General features: G+C 40.3%; 1 protein-coding gene across 1 annotated transcript in view; it reads left to right on the top strand.

Annotated features, from left to right (window-relative positions):
- SUSD4 (sushi domain containing 4) overlaps positions 1 to 19,976 on the top strand; it is a 70,897-nt gene extending 50,921 nt beyond the window's left edge. The window contains exons 4-8 of the mRNA XM_034060779.1: positions 2,225 to 2,413; positions 15,268 to 15,459; positions 15,929 to 16,073; positions 17,772 to 18,154; positions 19,315 to 19,976. Coding sequence (XP_033916670.1) covers positions 2,225 to 2,413; positions 15,268 to 15,459; positions 15,929 to 16,073; positions 17,772 to 18,154; positions 19,315 to 19,343 — 938 coding nt within the window. The 3' untranslated portion in view covers positions 19,344 to 19,976. The remainder of the gene's footprint in view (positions 1 to 2,224; positions 2,414 to 15,267; positions 15,460 to 15,928; positions 16,074 to 17,771; positions 18,155 to 19,314) is intronic.
- Positions 19,977 to 20,588: the final 612 nt, after the last annotated feature.

Here is a 20,588-nt window from a genome sequence, read left to right as displayed (position 1 = left end):
AATTAAAAGTCTTGAAGTTAGGTGAGATGAATACTCCAAAGGTTAATATGTAGAGATCCAGGTGGAAATTTTGTGTCAGCCAGTATTAACTGGGTAAGCAAAGGAACCTGAAGTATCCCTTTGGCTTATTGCTTTCTTCTGTTGCTGTATTTATTCTATGGAACACAATCAATTGCTGCTGCTCAATATTTGATATTAACTGATTTCAAAATACAGCAGTGCTAATAAAAGTTAAGAAGTCAAGTGCACAAAACCCAGGTGCTGTAACTACCATTAGGGTAGAGAATAGGCATTTCAGATTAAAGCACCTGCCATATTTTGCCAAAGTCTACAAACCTGTTCCAAAATTGCCTCCAGAATTTTCCTTTTGCTATGTCAAGCACTAATAAAACCAAAGCCACCTGTCTACATGCACTAGGTAGGCTGTCAATTCCATTTCCATGGCCCTTTGATTACAACAGGCAGGGGAGTCTCATGACACTTAGATACCTTTTTTTCCTGCCGGAGCAGTGGGAAAGGATTGTGGAGTGTATAAGAACCCAACCTTAAACTATTTTTGCCACAAGGTAATAATGATAATTACTGATCTGAAATGATGAGGATTACTTAGCAATAAAAAAAGTCAAAATGAAGTTTTCAAGCAGCTTGAGATGTTTGGAGACGCAGGGATTTTCACAAACACTTGGCTCTCATACAAATTCAAGTACAAGGAGCCCAACAAGCATTAAGATTCTGAGCCAGCAGGACAAAATTTCCCCTCATACAGTTCAGAGAAGAGTGAGCTTGGTCTTGCTCAGGCAGTCTGTGCTCTTTTTGTCCCACTGGAGGCTGCTTATATCGCCCTGCTCAGTGGGCTGCTCAGTTTGCAGGAGCCAGTGTGTTACGTGTGGGGCATTCTTGATCAGGGGTACCAGCAGTAGGTAGCATATAGGATGCTTGAAGTTTTATTTGAGCAGGAAGGTAACCAGCTAGTAAAAGCAGCTATCAAACCATTGCTCTGGTAGCCCAGTGTGCTGTAAAAATGCTTTCAAGCTCTTTTTGTTGTTTTCTTTTGCTTTTGTCCCTCTCTCAAAAGACCATTGCAACAAATAACCACTTGAAGTGGTGTCAAGACTTTCTCTTTTAGATGCCAGTATCTGACAAGAAGTTCTGAGGCTGATTTTAGTTTCCCCCTCAGGCTTAAATTTATAAGCATCCTACGGACATCCTTCACAAATTCCTAGCAGCAGCAAGGGACCCATTGATGGACTGCCGTAATGCACCTCCTATTACTCTCATAACTTTATAATACTATTTTTCATTTCCTGATGATTAGTAAATCATCTTTCCTCCACATTATTGCAAATTAAAAAATCAACAGCATTAAGTATTACCAAGAGGGTCATTTCTAAGGCCATGAGGAATTATTCTTTTCTCTAGTACAAACTCGTATCTAAATACCAGCTCAAACCAGACTCTGAATGTGAATGACATGTTATCAAGTCATGTCATCTATTAAATTCACTGCTTTTTCTTGCACCAAATACAATTGATGACCATTTAATTGTTACTGCTCAACGCCATCCATGGTACAAATCCCTCAGCAGTAAACCCAGAAGCAGAACATAGCCTCTGACTACATTTACAGTTTCTGATGATAACAGGTACCTTAACTTTTTGATAACCTAATCCGAGACCTCCTTCAGTGTTTATCATGGGACTGCTCAGAGGGAGTCATGTCCCTTTAGAACTTCTCAAACTGGAATTTCAAAGTCATTCATTCTGTCTGTGAACCTCTTACAGTTGTGTGCACTTTGTGACAGAAGCAGTCTTAATATTAAAGATGGTTTACATGCCTGTCAGTTTTCAGAGGAGGAATAAAACTCATGGTTTATATAAATGACAACCTATATTTACTAAAGATTCTACCTCCAAAAGAAATTGCCATCTGCTAAACCAGTGAATGTTTGTGAAACAAAATACTGTCATTTTCAGTAAACCTTTCCTGGATTTGCTGAGAGTGAATCCCACACTAACAAAGTGTGTGGGCTGAACAACAAAAAGGGCTTGAATCAGGATAAGGAGGTATATGTATTTGAGGGAGCTCATGCAGACATGCCATTCATAGTAGGGAAAATGGTAAATAAATACTGCACTCCTTAATTTAGGAATTAGAACCAAGATGTGTAAAGATAACAGATAAGCACCTTATAATAAAGGATACCTTCCTCTTCTTAATTTACAGGTTGCCTGAGGCCATTGGTTCTTCCTCATAGTTACATTAACATAACTGAGTTCGAGTCCTCCTTCCCTGTAGGAACAGTGGTGTATTATCAATGCTTTCCTGGATATAAACTAGAAGGGGCAGAGTTCCTTGAGTGCATGTATAACCTTATCTGGTCAGATAGCCCACCTAGGTGCCTTGATGTGGAAGGTAAATGTTTTATTGTTTGTTCATCTTTCAGTTTTGCAAACTCAGCATGCTCTGTATGATTTTAACTCAAGGCTATAACCATGGATGCACTATATGCAATGTCTACGCTGGCCACGCAGAGCCTATCTGGTTTTTGCTGTGTAGCTCACTGCACCATTAGCTCGTGGTGTTACTTAACCATAATGTTTGCTCTCTTAGAGTCCAAAGTGCAAAAGGAAAAGCTTAATGACTAGTGCTTTGCCCTTACAAAGCAAATTTTTTACAGCTTTTCTAATAAACATAATGAGGAAGTTATGGAATTCACATTCATGTGTAGATGGTCAGAGTTTATGGATAGTTATCCATGATAACCTAAAAAATACTCTGTAGGAACTCTTAATTTGGGCTGTGTCAGCTGCAAACATTATTTAGTGCTACACAGTGCTGAACGCTTGAGTATTTGTTATCTATCTGTCATCATAGTTAACCTTAAGGAAGGATTTTCAACTAAATGAATGACCTAATTTATTGATTAGGAACATAAAAACCATCCAGCATGAAACAGAGGTAAACTGTACCAAGCTAAAAGGAAAAATCTGTGACTATAGCTGCAGTGCTGGAATGGAGGGTATTGCAGTGCATTTATATTTGCATCCCATACATTTAAAACAAAGATAACAAGTGAATTGCTCCGTAAAATGTCAAAACCTTTTGAACTACCTTCCTCCATCTTCATACTGCATCTTTAATGAAACATCCTCAGGAGCCATCACAATCCAAATGCACCCTCTGCATTTCACTTCCCTAAAAGGATTACATTTTTACTCTATTTCAAGCCTGTAAGGAAGCTACCTATATGTAGAATTCAGCTAAAAGTAATTACAGGAGTTCATATGTGATACTTATGTCACTGAGTTAAATGCTAAGTATTCTGGAAGTGCAAAAATTTGTCAACTGCATCAACAAAGTGATACACTGCACAGAAATACTACAATGATCCTTGCTGTTAACTGACAGTGCAAGCTCCAGAACTCAGAAATGCCTTTGCAGCTTTAGAATGACATAACTTGATTCCTGTTTGTTTGTTTACTTAGCAGAGCATTAAAGATTAAACCCAAATCTGCTCTGTGTAAGCCACTTTTGGAAGGTTGGTTTGTTGTTGGAAAATGTTGCATGGAAAATACAGTAAATATCAAAAATATACTAAAAAAACAGAAGGGTCTTGTTAGGCATAATCCAAACAGTGTAACTGATTTGATAAAAATGACAATTCTGAGGTTAGGAAAATAAGAGCAGTCAAATATGAAGCAGAAGTTATGTGTTGCTGTCACCTAACACAGGTGAGCATTCCAGCTCCTATCAAAATACCCAAGAAAACTCCTGTGTCATTTTTATTGCTTGCTTTATAAAGTCATGGAGAGGCTTCTTGATAATTTAAAACATGAGATGAGAATTGATGCCCTGACAGTTCAGCGCTTTAAGTAACATGTCAGAAGTTATCATCCCTACTCAGCTATGATGATCTGTGATGGGGGCATCAGTGTGCTCCAGTGGGTCAAGGGTATCTGGAAGGCCTCCTGAGTTTGGATTTTGATCCTGCCTCTCTTTTAATCGCATTATTATTGCTCTCCCTAAATGTTAAAACTTTCCATGGTGATTTCGTGTTGGTGCCCACCTGAGCATAGGTTGAATGAACCCCAGGAGGCCCAAGAACAGCGCACAATGCTTGTGAGAGCAGATTCTCCTCGGCTTTGGGGCTGTCCTTGCTTCTGTTGGAGCAGAAGAGAGAGCAACATCACTAAAAGCATCACTCTTGACAGCTCCCCTTGTGAACTCTGTTGTAGGGATGCTTCAACTGGTACACAGAGAACTTCAAAATAATATCCAGATAGGGTAAATCAGCTTGAGAAGCCCTTGTCTGAAAGTGTTTGTTCAAGTGATTTATGCAAGGAGTGCCAGTCTCCAGGAATCTCTTACAATCCACTACTCTTAATTAGTGGACAGAACTCTCTCCCTGCATATTACTTTATTCTGTACCTTGCATACTAATGTCAAGCTCATTTTTCAGCATTCCTTTTACACGTAAGGTGTAATCTCTCCAAGCAGTATCTTTTTCACAGAGAAAATTTGCAAATAACAAGTTAATTCCATTTATTTATTTCCACAATCAATTCGAAATTTATTCTAATGCCATTCCCTGCTCAGTATTTTAACAGTGATGATTAAAAGCAAAATGATTGTTAGGAAGCTATAGTAAACCACTGCAGAGCTTTTATTTGGCTATAAACAACACTGCTTACAGCTTTCTTATTTTGATGTATGTTCTTCTTGGAGCCTTCACAGAAAGAATGTAAATGTGTGTGTAACCACACAAATGCTATATGCCACTCTCATGACTTTTTTCCCTCTGTCAGGCCGTGCAAATTCTCAATAGAGGGTTTGTAGCTCCATTTAAAGAAATGGTTACAGCAGGGGTCACTCAGCTCCCATGGTACAGCATGCTTTCTAACGCTCACTCCAGTCTTATTCTCACTATTGCCAAGTGCAGAGCTTCCACCAACTCTGGCAAGAGACTATTGCTGATAGGGAAGAAGATTTTTCTGATAGTTAAAATCATGGTTGCTTTAGTGTGTGAAAATTGTGATACCTGGTACCTGAAGCACAGCCAGCACGGCAGAGTCTTCCCAGAAACAGCTGTTCTACATCTGATCAGGGAAGTTGTTATAGCTCAGGCAAATAAGGATGCCTCCAGCTCAGATTGCCAAGTATTTACTGGTATGAGATCCTCTTCTTAAATGCTTGTACCTTTGCCAGATTTAAAACATTCAGATTGATTTTTGAGTGCCTGCCTCAAGCTGATTCATTTGGGAAGCTTCAGCTGAAATGGTTCAGCTATATCTGAGAATGACAGTAGAGGGAATGGTGTTGTTTTAGCAGTGCTAGAAAATTTTACAGGCATTTTGAGGTTAAGATGAAGCATCTTAACGCTGAATTTTCTTCTCCTTCACGTCCTCAATTTACATCTTTAACTTTCTTAATATCCCTTTTTCTAGTGGAATGCCACAATTGTGCAGAAGTTTTCTAAACTTCTTTTTGTTTGTACTGAAACTTGCCAAACACTTCAAGGATATATGAAAATCTAAGGAAATTTTTATATACATAGCTATTTATATGACTTTTGAATTACCAATCTGGGGTTAATCATCCATCTGTAGAAATCGATTAAGTGAGGGATTGCCTTCTATAAAATCAGAGATGCAAAACACGGGTGGAGAAACCCTTAAAATGAAGGTTGCCACATGGGATATATGAACATCAGTTGTAAAATCAGATGGCTTCCAGAACCATTGGGGAAGAGCAAACACTTGAAAGGATACTGGTAAAGAACTCTGTGAAATAAACCAGATAGAACTGGGAAATGTATATGACACAATACTTTAAGGTGGATAAAGACATTAGCACAGAATTTGGAGGAATTCTTAAAAAGCCAAAAAAGTGTCCATTAGCACGTTGGGAAGGTGATGTGCACACGATTACACACCTTGCCATCTGGAATCTGTATTTTATCTTTCATGTCCTTTGGAAGAGTTCCAAGAAGATGTAAGGAATAGTTCTGATACAGAACTGGGGGGAAAGCAGGCAAAGAGAGGAACCGTTGGAAGAATTTGATTAAAGTACTAATGATAGAATATAAAGCAGTTATATGGACAGTGCAATTGGGAATTCCTGGCTTTGTAAGTAAGAGTAAAAGGGAAAACAGGTTGATTGAATTTACAAACAACAGACATGATCCTATTACCTTGAATGTCTGATTTCAGCATCATTGCAGCTTAACAGAAAAGCAGGAAATCAGATATATTACGATATCAAGACTTGATTCTACATGCTAGGATCAACAGATTCTCAAGCTGAGGTTAAGCCTGAAAGAACTTAAAATAGAAAATATATCAAGTTTTTGTAGGTAGATTCAAAATCACGAGGAACAGACCTCGAAGGGGAGAATCAAGGAGTAGAAGAGGGGAAAATAGAAGAAAACTGAAGGCATTTCAGAAAGTAAAGAGCGTGAAAGAGCACTGGAGGAGGGTGCTATTACAGGTGGAATGCCATAGGCACCTAAGGATTCAAAACAAAGTAGCTCACACTTTGACCAACTACATGCAGGATCCTTCAAAGGAAAGCTTCAAAACATCTTCATTCTTACAATTGCTGATGCCATCCATACACAGTGATTGACACTGAGCTGTATGCCTAATCCACTATGCCCTTAGAATATTTTCACTTCCCAATGGAACGTACAGCAATACACTGAGAAAAAGATTCAAGTCAGTCTGTAATCAGTTTATGTTCAGGAGTCAGAATAAAGCAATCCTCAGCCTGAGATATTGTACATTGGTACAAATAGATTTCTCTCTGTGTTTCTTTGTTGACATTGAGAAGGCTTTAGATAAATTCCAACATGACAGACTGGTGCGTATCCTCAGGGAAGATAATGTTGATGCAGCACATTTCTAAAAGATACAAGTCCCATAGAGGGAGCAGAGGGCTACAATACAAGCAAGTTATGAAACACTCTGGTATTAAGAAATTAAGAGAGGTAGATACCAGGTTTGTGTTCTGTGTTTACACCTACTCAGCTCGCAGGCAGGAGAAAGAATAAACTAAATATTGCTCGTCTGCCAAAGAGGTCATCCAAGTTAACTGAGTTAATGTTAACATAAGACTCATTGATAGCCATGTTTTTAATAGCTCTGACTAGAATGGTGTTTCAGAATATGCTCACTGCCTACAGCAATACTTGCAACCCGGGAATGACATCCAGCAATAAATGCTCCAACAGCATCAGCAAATTACATTTGCAAGCACCTTAACTTGGGCAACACGTTTACACCCAGGACACCTTTAGCCTGATAGCCAAAGGATGAAATAGTGTTTCAACCCGGGGATGATTAAATTGTAAAAAGCAAGCGTGATGAAGCTGTTTAAAAAGATAGTTTTCTTTTTTAAAAGTAATTAAATAATTTTATGTGTTTCTGCACTGTAGACAGTTAATTCCATCACCCAGGTGTGCACGAATGATATGCATCCAACCACCCTGTACGAGTGCAGAAGTTGAACACTTTAAAGGAGCTGCTCATAGTGACTCTTGAGTATCTGGATTTTTGTGCTGTTGGAGAATGCTGAAGTTTATCTGTATATCTTTACCCACAGCTGAAGAGGCATGGAAAAGAGTGCAGTGACATGAAATACTAGGCAGACAAATCATGTTCTTCTGTGGATGTCCTGCTGCTTAATCATCCAATCTCTTAACTCCAGCAGGTGTGCCACAGAGTGAAACAGAAAGAAAACCAGACCACATTTAAAGAACAGACTCCAAGCTGAAGACATTGTTTGCAGAAGATAAATAACATATTTCTAAGTGACTGCTCTTCTTTTTACATTGCAGAAATCTTTGATCTTGGCTGTGATTGAAATAGATGCCTTCTCCACTGTTCTTAGTTTTTCAGGAAAGCAATAGAACAGTTTGTAATCTGTTTCTTTTATGTCTTCTGTTTCTGCTTGATGCACAGGACTGTCACATTAAATCACTGTTTTACACCTGCTCTATCACCTGTGTACTTTTCAGATACTTTAGTACTTCCAGAATCAGCCAGACATCCCAACTTTTTTATGGAGCCATAATTTCTGCCCTGAAGTTCCACATTAGATGCCAGATGCATGTAGTGTTTTATCCACAGTGCTTTAAATTTGCTGAGGATTAGGTGGGGGAAAGCAGAGAAAATCTGTCCCTGAGGGCTGCTTTATAATATTCTCCTTCACCTTTATCTTGCAGGACTCCTCAGAAAGGAAAAGCACACTACATCATCTACCTTGAAATCAAATATCTCTCTGCTTTATGGACGTGCTCATTAAATTTGGCTTCACAGTGCAATCACAAAACATCTTCCATAAATGGAGGGAACTGTAACTACAGACTTTATGCATGAGGAATTCTATTCACTGCATAGGGTTTTTTCTCTTCCAGGGATAAACCCCACTATTTAAAAGGTGGCTGTTTCACCAATAGGCAGGCACTTGATAACTAAACTTCAATAACAGAAACAGATACTCTTCCACATCTTCCCAGTCTTGTAAGCTGGTCTGTGGTATTACAGTGCTAAGATCACCTGCTGTTTTTCCTCATCCTCTTTTTCTCTTGGTAGCACTCCATTGGGAATGGGACCTCGTGCTTTTTCTTCTCCTAGGTGGTATAGCTTGATTTCCTCAGCCTTCAGCTAAATCCTGGAATACTGCTTGTCTATTTCAGCATTTCTTCCCTCTGTCAATCCCTGATGATAGGAACACCACATAGGTTCAAGGGATAATTCCTTAAAAACAAAGAGGAAAAAGCTATTAAAGAAAGAGGGACTAAAATGACATAAACCCACCGATATATGCAGCTCACAGTGAGCACTGGCTTCTTCAGACCTCCCCGTCAGGTTTTTATCTGTCTGGTTTTCCAGCCAGCTTTCCCACAGCTCTCTCTCCCTCCTCCATTCTACTTCTAAGCACTTTGACCTTTTCCAGGTCTGGGGTTATCCTGTGATACTTGTCAAATACCCAAGCCTTGAATTATTCTGAAGCTTTCTGCTTCCTGTTATGTGTCTGTGCAGTCCCCAGCATCTGCTTCTTGAAGCCTTAAAGGACCACTACTGATCAGAAAGTAAACTGCTCATGAGAAAAGGAAGAAATGAAGCTAGAAGCAAGTGAAGAAGAATGCTAAAATGATCTGCTGTGAGACCACAGTGGTCTAAGCACTTTCTTCCGAATAATGAGCATAAATACTTCCTTAAAGATGGGCCTCCTGCTAAAATAACTTCCAGCTCTTTATTGCTGCAGATGCATCCTATTTATTTTTTTTGTAGTTTAAATGAAAATTGTACTTTTAAAATTGATAAGCAAAAGATCACTTGAGGTGTGTTTTACCCCATATCTGCTGTGAAATGCCATTTGAAACTAATGACTTTGGCATTAAGATCAATGTTTAACAGGTTGCTGTGCCTGGAATGGCAGGACTGTTGAGGATGAGTGTGAATTTGGCATGATGCTCCTGTAGTTGCTCAGTTGACTGAAACTGCAAAACGGGCTCTAATTTGTAACTCCAGTAACAAGGAAGCTCTGTGTATGATAAGTGATTGTAAATCACCTTCTGTTACCATCTGGGAATTAGCTAATGCTAAACAATTATTAAAACAGGGTTAAAGCTAGTTTTATACTGGTTTGTTTAGGCTTATACAGCTGGTATCAATGGTTCACCAAAATGATGTTTGTCAAAGCTAGACCAGAGAAGCAGCTTTTCGTTAAAAACTTGATTATTCAGTTAACTTCACACTTTGCAGAAAGTTAAAAGTTTTATCACTGTGTGCACACTGAGAGGCTCACCTCACTGTTGTAGCTGGTACAGAATTACCCAGGACTGTTTATCTAAGGGCAGAGCAAGCAGCTTGGAGCCATGAGACCTGGGGTACATTCCTAGCTGCTTGAATGCTGACTTGCTGAATGGTGGAGAAGCTGCCAAAGTGTTCGGTGTCTTTTCAGAAGAAAACGTGTAAGTGACATAGTGAAGGTTTAGTAATTGAGAAAGGTTAAGATTGAAAATAATTTGGAAAATATTGGCTACAAATACAACATTTTTAATAATTCTTCCTGCAGGCTGTCAAGAGAATAAATCTGCTGTCAACTTCAGAGTTCAGCATGAGCATCTTGCAGCTTCACTTCCAATGAGTAATCAGAGAAGTTCCTCAGAGCATGTCTTCACTTTCAAAACACAAATGCAAAGTTTCTCTCACTTGTTCCAGTACAGCTATAACATGCACTAAGTCTCCCTTCAAAATGCCAGCAACATTTCTTATAGGAATGTGTCATTAGGATATTGTTAAGCTGATGTTCACAATAAATGAGAAGTTACTCTAGTAATGCTTCTTGTTCTGCTTACATTTCTGATAGTGCCATTGGAAACTCATTCAAATTAAGCAGCTGTTCTAGACTGAAATGTTTTGGCAGGACTTATTTTAAAGCAACTGGGTTTGCTACTTCCTTCCTTCTACAAACCTCTTAATTTCTTCTTCAACTCACATGAAGTGAATAGTGGCTGAAGTTGATTGGAATGCAGTAGCCAGATGACAGGCGTACAGATTTCTGGTGTTAGTGTCCAGGCATGTACAAGAACAACAAGTCAGGAAATGCTCTTGTTCTCTTCCACTTCATGAGCAAACAAGACAGCGTGTCCACCTCTCCAATTACTATCTAGTGAGACACACCAGCATTTTCCCAGCACAAAACATTGTCAGGTTTTTATCTGTGTCTTTCTCAACATGTAGTTTCATCTTAATCTTTTCTCACCCTTCCTAATGAACAGGCATTCACAGTGCCTTTGAAGAACCCTTCCTTTTGATTAGGTGCAAATGTGGCTAAGCCTGTTCATCCCTGTGTCAAGCAGAAAATGGCTGGCATCACAGTGGGTTTTTCTGCTAACCCAGCTAACTGAGAAACTAATGCCTTACATGAAAGGCAGACTAGTAGTAGCTAGAGAACAAAAACATACTATGCAAAATAAAATAGAAGGGGAAAATAAGCTTTTTTATAAGCAAGTACCCTGTATTTCAAGTCATTTTTGCTTTAATTTTTTGGCTCATGTACAAGATCTGGGCAAAACCTGAATAATTTACCTCCTGCCTACTTTGACCAAAGACTAAACCAACTAGCTGTTGAACTAATTGACTATAAAGAAGGTTTTGAGCACTGTAAATATCTGTAGCTCCTTCATCTCTCTACCAGTAGCTATTAGAAAAGTGATGGGAGATCTTTATTCTGTGCCATCAATGTTAATTGAGAATATGCTAATGCCAAAAATCTTCTCTCCCTCCTACAGTTCCAGTGTCAACAGTGCAAAATTACTGCTGCATCCTCTGGGCAGTTTAAAAAGCTTCTTGACTGTAGTGGGTAGGAAAAATTACTGGGTGAATCTCATTTATTCCTCCAGTAATTCTGGACAGCAAGTGCCACAGCCTGCATCACCCTCATGTGCCCCTGGTCCAAGGGATGCAGCAGTTGCACTGTGGAGGCTGCAACAAAGGGGGCACAGAGTGAGGCAGAACTGCTTCTGCCTGTGCTCCAAGCCAGTAAGTGACAGTGTGTGTAACATAAGGCTTGATTCCTCAGGTTTTAAGCCCTTTCAGAGAGTGCTAATCTTTCATTACAATGAGTCAGAGCACAAGGCCCATTGCTGATCTCAGAGGAGAGCTCTCAGCACCAGCAGCTCCCTAAGAGCAGGCAGGGAAGTCCATCAAATCAGGAATTCTTCCCATCAACTTCCTTGAGTAACAGGTGCCTTGAGCATCCCAGAAAGGATTTGTTTGCCATATAAAACACACTTGCTTTTGATTCTTGATGAACAATTCAGCTTTTCAGCTGAGAATGCTGAGCTGTAAATTTCTATAAGTCCCCTTACAGTCTGTGGTCAATTGCTCTATAAAGATGGATCTGGAGACCCAGGATCATGTGCTGCAGAACCACCAGCAGACACTGCCTGAATTCTGCCCATCCCACTGACAAGCTCCAAAGTTAAGGACATGTGCATATGGTTTTTTAATATTGGTTGTCAGAAGATACTGCTGAATGTTGTAATTAGTGCATTAAAATCCCACAGGCCTTACAAAGTGAAGATGCTGAAAGGTACAGGTAGTAGAGATTTGATGTCATATTTAAGAACAGCATGTAATGGGTTTTTTTTAAAGCTGTAAGAGCTTCCTGAAGTGCAGTTCACTCATTCCTATGATTATTTATCATTCATTCTGCTGTCAGCTTTGACAGTGGAAATGTACTTGTTGGACACACTTTTATAGTTTGTGGCTATTTTCATTCTGTGAGTTTGATGCAATTGCCTGAAGTCCCTGGCCTGTAATTTCCAAATACAATTTGCTGGGGATGCTAGAATTTTAACTGTGTTGGAGAGCTTCAGTGGGCTGAGGTTTGCCACCTGAGTTTTCCTCCATATTTGACCTGGCACATTGCTTTAATCTGTGCAACCAGTTTCATACACTGGTATCTAGCATAAATAAGGGATCTGACCCTGAAAGTCAAGTAGCTCTGTACCAAAAATCTGTCTTTGGGAGTCAGGAGTGTTCAGCGACCCTCCAGATTCTCATAATCTTGCATTTCTGCGATCAAAACTAAGGCCACTTCATGGCTGTCCTTCCACTGACTTTAAAGAACCTTGGTCTAGGATGACCATGGGAATGGGGTGAGTTGAGAAAGAGACTGGGTGTATGACTGAGCTCAAAGGAAGTTCAGTTTTGGTTGTTTGTGGTGTATCTTATTTGACTTGATTTGGTAAGGAGGCTCTGAACCTGAGCATTAGTGATGGCACATGGGGGTCTGTTTGCCCATTCAAGTGTTGAGGGATCCTGAAACTGGATGAGCACAAAGTTCAGAAAAGGTGGTGAGGGATACCCCAGGTGAGTGAGAACCCCTGACTCTGACAGTCCAGCTGACATAATAATGAAGCACTGTTTCAGTTGAGCTAAACAGCCTGATTTTGATTTTCAAACCTGCTCCATTGCATCTGCTGAGTGTTTAATGCGAGAGCTGTTGGCAGGTACAACCGCTTAAAACTTGACTCCTAATTCATGACTAATGTTCAGCAGTGCATGAAATAAATGTTTGCAGACATTTCCAGGCTGAAATGTGGAAGCATCCTGAACTGGATGAACATGACCTTCAGAGGAGGCAGTGAGGGATACCCCAAGTGAATGGCAGTAGAAGGGGTTGCACTGGGGACATACCCTATACCGAGTGCTGCTCTTGTTTTCAAGTTTTATAAAATACAAGCCTATTTGTAAGCAGACTGAGAGCTCCAAATCTGGGTTGTTCCCACAGAGTATCGTTTTTAATATGCCTGGAAATGTGTCCTTCCTGAGCTGATCCACATTGCTGGGACACCAGCTTTGAGGCTTTCTTTTATTCAGCAGCCTGCCTTGGCTCTGAATGCCATTAAGAGGTTTGGGATGAAGCAGCAGCTATATTGCTGAAGAGGAAAATCTGTTTCTCTGAGTGTTGCTGTTTGTGATAAGGTGTGATTTACTTGCTCATTGCTAGAAAGGTACTGGGCATCTACACACCTCTTGCAGGCTGCCATAGCTTGGCAAAACTCGGGTGCAAAGAAGCTTAAATTGCTGTCTTCCTTTGTGATCATGCTGTGAGTGTAGGTAATATAAATACATCAAGATTCCTTATGGCAGGCCAGAGTCATTGCTTTCACTGATTGTTTTCTTTTTAATAGAAGAATGATCCCTGATATGGACAAAAAGTGCTTTCCTACTATGTCAGTCTGACACCTTTGCCTAGGTTGTTTTCAATCTAGAGTTGACTTCCCAGTAAAGCATTCTTCCTTCTTGTGGGCCCAGAGACTTTGGGAAGTATGCAGAGGATTAAGGCTGTGAATTTTTATGTGAATTACTTGCTCTGATTTCAAGTTATTATTAAGCTTTTCCAGTGAAAATGCAAACAAAGCCATGTCTCCAGGGGATGGGGAGCAGACACTGCTGTACATTGTAATCAGCCTCTCTTGAAGATTCATTTAATATCTTGTGTATCTTATTTTTTTTATGAAATGCATTATTCATAGAAGAAGATGCACAGAGAGAAGCAGCTGAATTGTAATTTCTGGGAAGATTCTTCTTCTGAGAGATGGCATTTTCGTTGTTTAAAGTGATGCAGTAGGTCCTGCCTGAGTGAGGGAGGCATGAAGTGGAGGGAACAGCCTGTAGATGGGCACCGAGCCAGTTAGTTACTGCCGCTGAAGGGACGTAAAACAAGCCATCCAGTACTCCACGCCCCTTTGGGTCAGTATGTAGCCATTGGAGACATCATTACACTTTCACATGGGGTTTTTTTAAGTCTGTGCAGAAGCACTTAAGAAAATAGCAATCAGCGAACACTTACTCAGTGGAAAAGTTTCCTCTCTCATAAAAATACTGCTTGCGAGCTGCCTTTCTGCTGCTGTTTTCTGGAGAGTGCTCCCTCGGTTCTCTGTTGAGTTCATCTGCCCAGCCATGTGAGACATTTCTTCTCGTTTCAGGGCCTACAGTAAAAGTTGCACATGTTTATATTGCATTTCTTTCTTATTTGTTTAACCTTATGTAAACCACTGTACTTAATTAACACAGGCTCAGCCTCTGCTATATTTAAGACCTCGCTCCACCAGCAGCCCCTCTGAGATCAGTCGGGCTATTCATAGATTGCAAAACACAAATAACACCAGTAGAGTTTAAGCTTAATAATATTACAGACTGTAAGTGCTTAAGGAACACTGGGTGCTGTGCATTTCATGCAGCACAGTTCATGGCAAACTTGTTTTTTAAAGCAAATATTTAGGAATGAGAGCATATGAACACTTTAATAACATTAATGAAACAAAAAATAGGATGTTATAGCTGAATTTGATATGTTTCATAAGGAAAGCAATTCTCTCTCTCTCTTGCTTTGACTGTCCCTCTCCATCCCCATATAGCCATCTTATAGGTGTATGTGTCCCCTTTTGTCTTACTTTCTCCCTCCCCTTCCCCCAGAGGACAGGAAGCTTCCCAGATCCCATCTCTCAGGCCTTTAAACAAGCTGGTGACAGCAGAGCTCACTGAGAGACAAAACTGACCTCCTGGCACATGTTGCCATGTTGGAGGTGTGTGCATCCATCCGCTGGTGGTCTGGTACCCCAGGCAAACCCAACACTACAGAGAGCCTGAAAGGGATCCTGAAGTGTGTGCTCTGTGCGTTTTGACACAGTGGTGGGTTGCTGGAATTAATGTCTTTCTTCTTTTCTCTTTGTTCATTTGCCCAAGTTTGTCCACTACCTCCAATGGTGAGTCATGGAGACTACATCTGCCACCCGCGGCCTTGTGAGCGCTACAACCACGGGACGGTGGTGGAGTTTTACTGTGATCCTGGTTACACCCTCACCAACGACTACAAGTACATCACCTGCCAGTATGGAGAGTGGTTCCCCTCCTACCAAGTCTACTGTGTCAAAACAGGTAAGGAAGCAGCAATAGCATTGCTCCTGTCCTCTTACAGTCCCTCTTTTTTAGAGCAAATCTGTTGGTCTGGTGAACTCCATCTGTTCCATGGTTAAGTGATGGACATTGATTTTAAGATGATATTAAATTCAGTACATTTCCATGATCCTGAGTGATACGAAATCATTTCATTTGTTAGCTCTTCGAATGTATTTTTTAACATTTTCTGGATATTTTTATATGTAAATAAGTTAAAATCATGACTGCATGTATAAAAAAAAGTCGGGGAAAAAACAAGGTCCAGCCCCTGTGGCAGCTTAATGTTAAGGTTGGGTTTGGTATATGGCACTGGGTTCATGTGTTTTTACAACAGATGTTTAAAAGATGTCTTCGCCTAACTGGCACTTCTGAGTATCATTGAAGTATTAATACAAAAATCACAATGGTAATAACAAAGCACCACTTTTGTATTGCCTTTTTGTTACAGAACAAACCTGGCCAAATACACAGGAGACCCTCCTGACTACATGGAAAATAGTGGCGTTTACTGCTACCAGCGTTTTACTAGTACTGCTACTGGTTATTTTAGCCAGGATGTTCCAGACCAAATTTAAGACCCATTTCCTTCCACGGTTTGTACTGTTTTCTATTACCTTTTGAAGATTGAGGGCCTTGATTCAGTTTGCACATTCAGCACTCCTTGCTGAGGAGATGGAGCAGCTCATGAGCCTGGCAGATACCTCCTGCTTCTGCTCTGAGCAGAAGCCTCTGAACCACTGGTGTGGACAGGCACCCCTAAAAAGCCTGCAGTGGTGCTCACTGCAACTGAGATAAAAGGCAGAGTTTGTCAGATTCACTTTGGGAATAATTACAGCTCTGCTGTTGAGAATTGCTGCTTCTGCATAGTAGAAATAGCTGACAATATTTTTAAATACTCATTTTCAGGTGCTGGGGGAATTAATGTTTTAACTACTGTAGACTTAGGAATGTGAGTTTTAAGAAAGAATTTCTTTTTTCTCTATGGACAAATTTATATTAAAAGTTTGCTTTCTCTTCATGAGTATTACTTTCATCATGATTCATAAACATCTCCTACATCTTCCTTTATTCCTATCAAACACCATGCAGCTATGAGCATTTGTCACTGATTCTCACAGCAGTCCTCATAAGACAGGTAGGTGGGTATTATCACCTTACAACTGGAAAACCAAAGGCAGGCATGCTGAGTTTTAGGCAAAGCTAGTACTCTATTGGGGTTTAGACCCATTTCTAGTTTTCAGTCTGCTCAGTTTGCTGTGGACTTCGACTGTGTGACCTGTCTCCTGCGCTTGCTTTTTGTCATGTCTTTATTCTACCATGTGCAGAAAGGAGAGGTAGAAAAAGTGGAATGTCAGTAAACATGCCTACATGCCAATGCAGCAGAAAGGACTTCACCATCTTAATGCCAAATAAGCATGTGTACATGAAAGTATACAGATTATATAAGTAATGCGTAAATGCTTACATATATGTGTGCATATGTACACTATATGGAGAGTAGTATACATATGCATATACATATACATAAGCATACACCTATACATATATATATGCATATCCATATATGAAGCTCTTTGGGGTAGTGGGTTGCACTACAGAGAGCTTTATAGCCTGCACTTTCTAGCTTACCAAAATGGTTTTCTGTTCTCTCCTTTTCAGACATTTTCATGTCACAAAGGGACCTGGGACCAATTTCCTCCCATGATTTAACTGGCTAGTTATGAACAGATACTTTAGGGTTTAACAGACCTTCCCAATTAATAGAAATGTTTTGTTAAAAAAGAAACCAGCTTATTACTAGTTAAGGAAGCCTTCATCCTTTTAAAGTAAGACCTGAAGGAGGCCACAGATCTGGCCACCAAAGCCCTGTCATCCAGTAGCAGTCATGTCAGTGTCTGTTTACACGGGTTGCTATAGCACACATCTTTCCAGGGGTTCAGACACTTCTGACTGGTGAACTACATCTGTGATCTTACATCCACGACACCTACTGTGCACAGCAAAGCAAACGGTGTTTCTTATCTCTTCCAAACACCCTTTTTCCTTCCCTTCTTGGAGTTGTTCTTCACATTACTGGTTTCATTTCTCCAGTTGTAACAGATTCCACCTGACTGGCAACCCGAGCAGAGCTTTGCAGCCCTGTGAAGCGACCATTTCTGTGAATGTTAACGACCTTGTAGCTTCATTTTGCATGATTAGAAAGTGCTGTGTTTACTTAAGTTCAGCAGTTGTTCCGAGGTGCTTCTGACATGCTCCTGCTCTCTGTGATAACTCATCTGTGTTTGACATAGAGGCAACCAGGAGGGCTCCATGGGTGATCCCGACTTTGTGGTGGTGGATGGTGTTCCTGTCATGCTGCCTTCCTATGATGAAGCTGTGAGCAGCGGCTTGAATGCTCTGGCACCTGGATACACAGCTACCGCAGACCAGGGGCATGTTTTGCAGACAGAAGACCAGAACCCTCCTGCTTACCCCGGCCCCAGGATTACAGACACGCTGCCTAGTGAATCTGAAACCTGTGACAACAGGTCAGACTCCTCTGAACTGCTCCAAAGCTTGTACCCATCCCCGGCATGCCAAGCAGCAGCACTTCCTGGTTCAGACAGAACTGATGTATCCCATGGCTCTGCTGGGGAGGCTGCATCCACGAGTCCACGGATTGATATTGCAGATGGTGAGTCTTGCATAGGTGGAGTAGGTGAGTCCATAAACAGGAGCCATCATTCATTTGTATGGTCAGAGCAGGAATAAACCCAGCTGACTTGCTCATACTTTCTTATACATTGCTCATACTTTCTCTCATATACATCTAAATTTAGATGGTTTCTAAACCATACTACTCCATGGTCATATAGATTCATATATGTGATATCCTTTCTAGCTGTTGTGCAAGGATTTGAATCCTAGACCAGAAGCTTCCTGTCCTAGACCCCCAAAACAGCAGTCTTATCAACAGGGATATCAGCAGGCACCTGTGTACAGCAACAAAGGCAACCATCATATTGCCTGTTTTGGTCTATTCATCTGCTCCTCAACTCCTATGCTCACAACTTCCTCACATGCCTTAGCTTTCACAGCAAAAAAATAGCATTTTCTCCTTAAAAAGGAAAGCAAATCATGTTTTCATATTCAGCCAAAATTAGCTTTTTTATTAACAAACTTCTCATGCCCATGTGTACAGCAACTGTTCATCTGAGGCATGTACATGTTGATCAATGGCCATAGGAGTCACAGCATAAGGTACCCACAGGACCATGTATGACAAGGGAGATTGCCATCTACTATTGTCTGCAATTAAACTGAACATGAGCATGCACTGATGCCAGTTCACTGAGCTCCAATGGAGCTGTATGGTGTGCTGCTCAGGGTGCTAAGGAAACTAGATTGCTTTCCTTGGAGACATTTTGAAGGAGTTGCTCTGATCCTGCTCCCCACAGTTACTAGGCAAAAAACTGAAGCCCAGTGTCTTAAATTCAGTGTGGGTAAAGGTCTGGGTGGAGGAAGTCCTTCTTCATAGGGTCAGGGCTAACTTTTACTGATATGACAAGGGGAAGAGGACTACTAGGAGGAGGGGGGAGAAATGACAATGATGCCAGTAAAAATCCTTGCCTGCTCTGAATGCTGTTTGTAGGCCTGGTTTGTTTTGTTAAATCTAGATAGTTTTAGAAGGTTAATTTTCATCTAAGTGTTAGGGCGGGTCTAGAATTATTGACACTATATGTTTTGTTCAGACTTTTGCAATGTCCATTTGTAGCATTGCTAATACGAATGTCCTGCAACAGTATAAAGGCAAGTTACAGTCAGCAATCAATGCTATTTCTTTTTTTTCCCTAGAGATTCCTTTGATGGAAGAAGACCCTTAGCCTGCACAGACACCGGTCTTCATCAAATTGCACTGTTGGGTGATGTGAATCATGAGGATCTAGAGATAGAAAAGACTATCTGTGGATTTGGGGAGGGGTTTTTCCTACATATCAATCTTCCACGGGATGATGTCACCAGGTTAGGTGTACATCTTAATCCACAACAGGGATAAGAGCATCAGCATTTGGAACAGCCGCAGCTTTATGAATGAATCCTGGGGATTTGATGTGAGCAGATGTAGAAAAAGAACTGTGGCTTTTTAGAAATGAAACATATCTCTGCATCGCAGAAAGTCATATGGTTCTGTAAGAAATGCTATTGGGTTTTGATACTAACTGCCTCAGCATGTCAAAGTATGTAAATTTGCTTATAAAGACTGCTTTAAATGATCTATGGACCTCTAGTTTATGAAGAATCCTTACACGTTTAGAAAAATACTAGTACTGAAACACACAAAAAGAGGAAAGATCCTCTTTGGCTTTCCTACCGTGACCAGGAAGCTTTTGATTTAGCTGTTGGTGATTTTGTTTCAGACCATGTCTGCAGAAAATATAACAGAGAAGATGGGATTCATATATACTTTGATGTATGATAGCAAATATATATAAATATATATATATATTTAAAAACTCTTACAGAGAAAGAAAAGGAAAGACTCCAAGGTCACATAATGATCTGGAGATTTTTTTAAAGGCAAGGCAGAATTTATAACCTATACAATATTCAAGGTAAAGTATTGGTATTTGTATTTATGCAAGACTTCTGTGACTACATTGCATTTGATAAATCCTGCTATAATATGAGAGATCTAGAAAATGTCAAACTCACTAAAATACGTGCTTAAGAAATGCTGAACTGCCCTGCTTCAGCCTTTCTTAAGCTCTTACAAAATATACATATATATACCAGAGTAATCTACAGTCATAGCCCAGAGCACTGCCTTGTCCCTGTACATTGTGGTAGTATTCTGAGCCATTATTGTAGAATACTTTTTAAAGAAACAATAAAGTTCAGTTTCAGTTCTTTTGACTTACCTGACTGTGTGTAGTTGGCCTTTCTTTCCTTCCTCACCTTTTCAGCTTTGTGTTTATTACCCTGCTAGAAATGGAGAGAGTGCTTTTGGTTAAGCAGAGCACATGAAATGGATGCAGCAGTAGTGCAGCTTCTGTAGATGCCACATGGCTTTTCTCTCCCCTGCATGCAACGTCAGAGCATTGTGTGAACAGTTGACCTTTGTGGTGTTA

The sequence above is a fragment of the Melopsittacus undulatus genome, chromosome 3 (assembly GCF_012275295.1).
Source record: "Melopsittacus undulatus isolate bMelUnd1 chromosome 3, bMelUnd1.mat.Z, whole genome shotgun sequence".
NCBI classification, from domain to species: domain Eukaryota; kingdom Metazoa; phylum Chordata; class Aves; order Psittaciformes; family Psittaculidae; genus Melopsittacus; species Melopsittacus undulatus.
The sequence above is the reverse complement of the archived record's forward strand: the minus strand, read 5'-3'. Positions and strand labels throughout refer to the sequence as shown.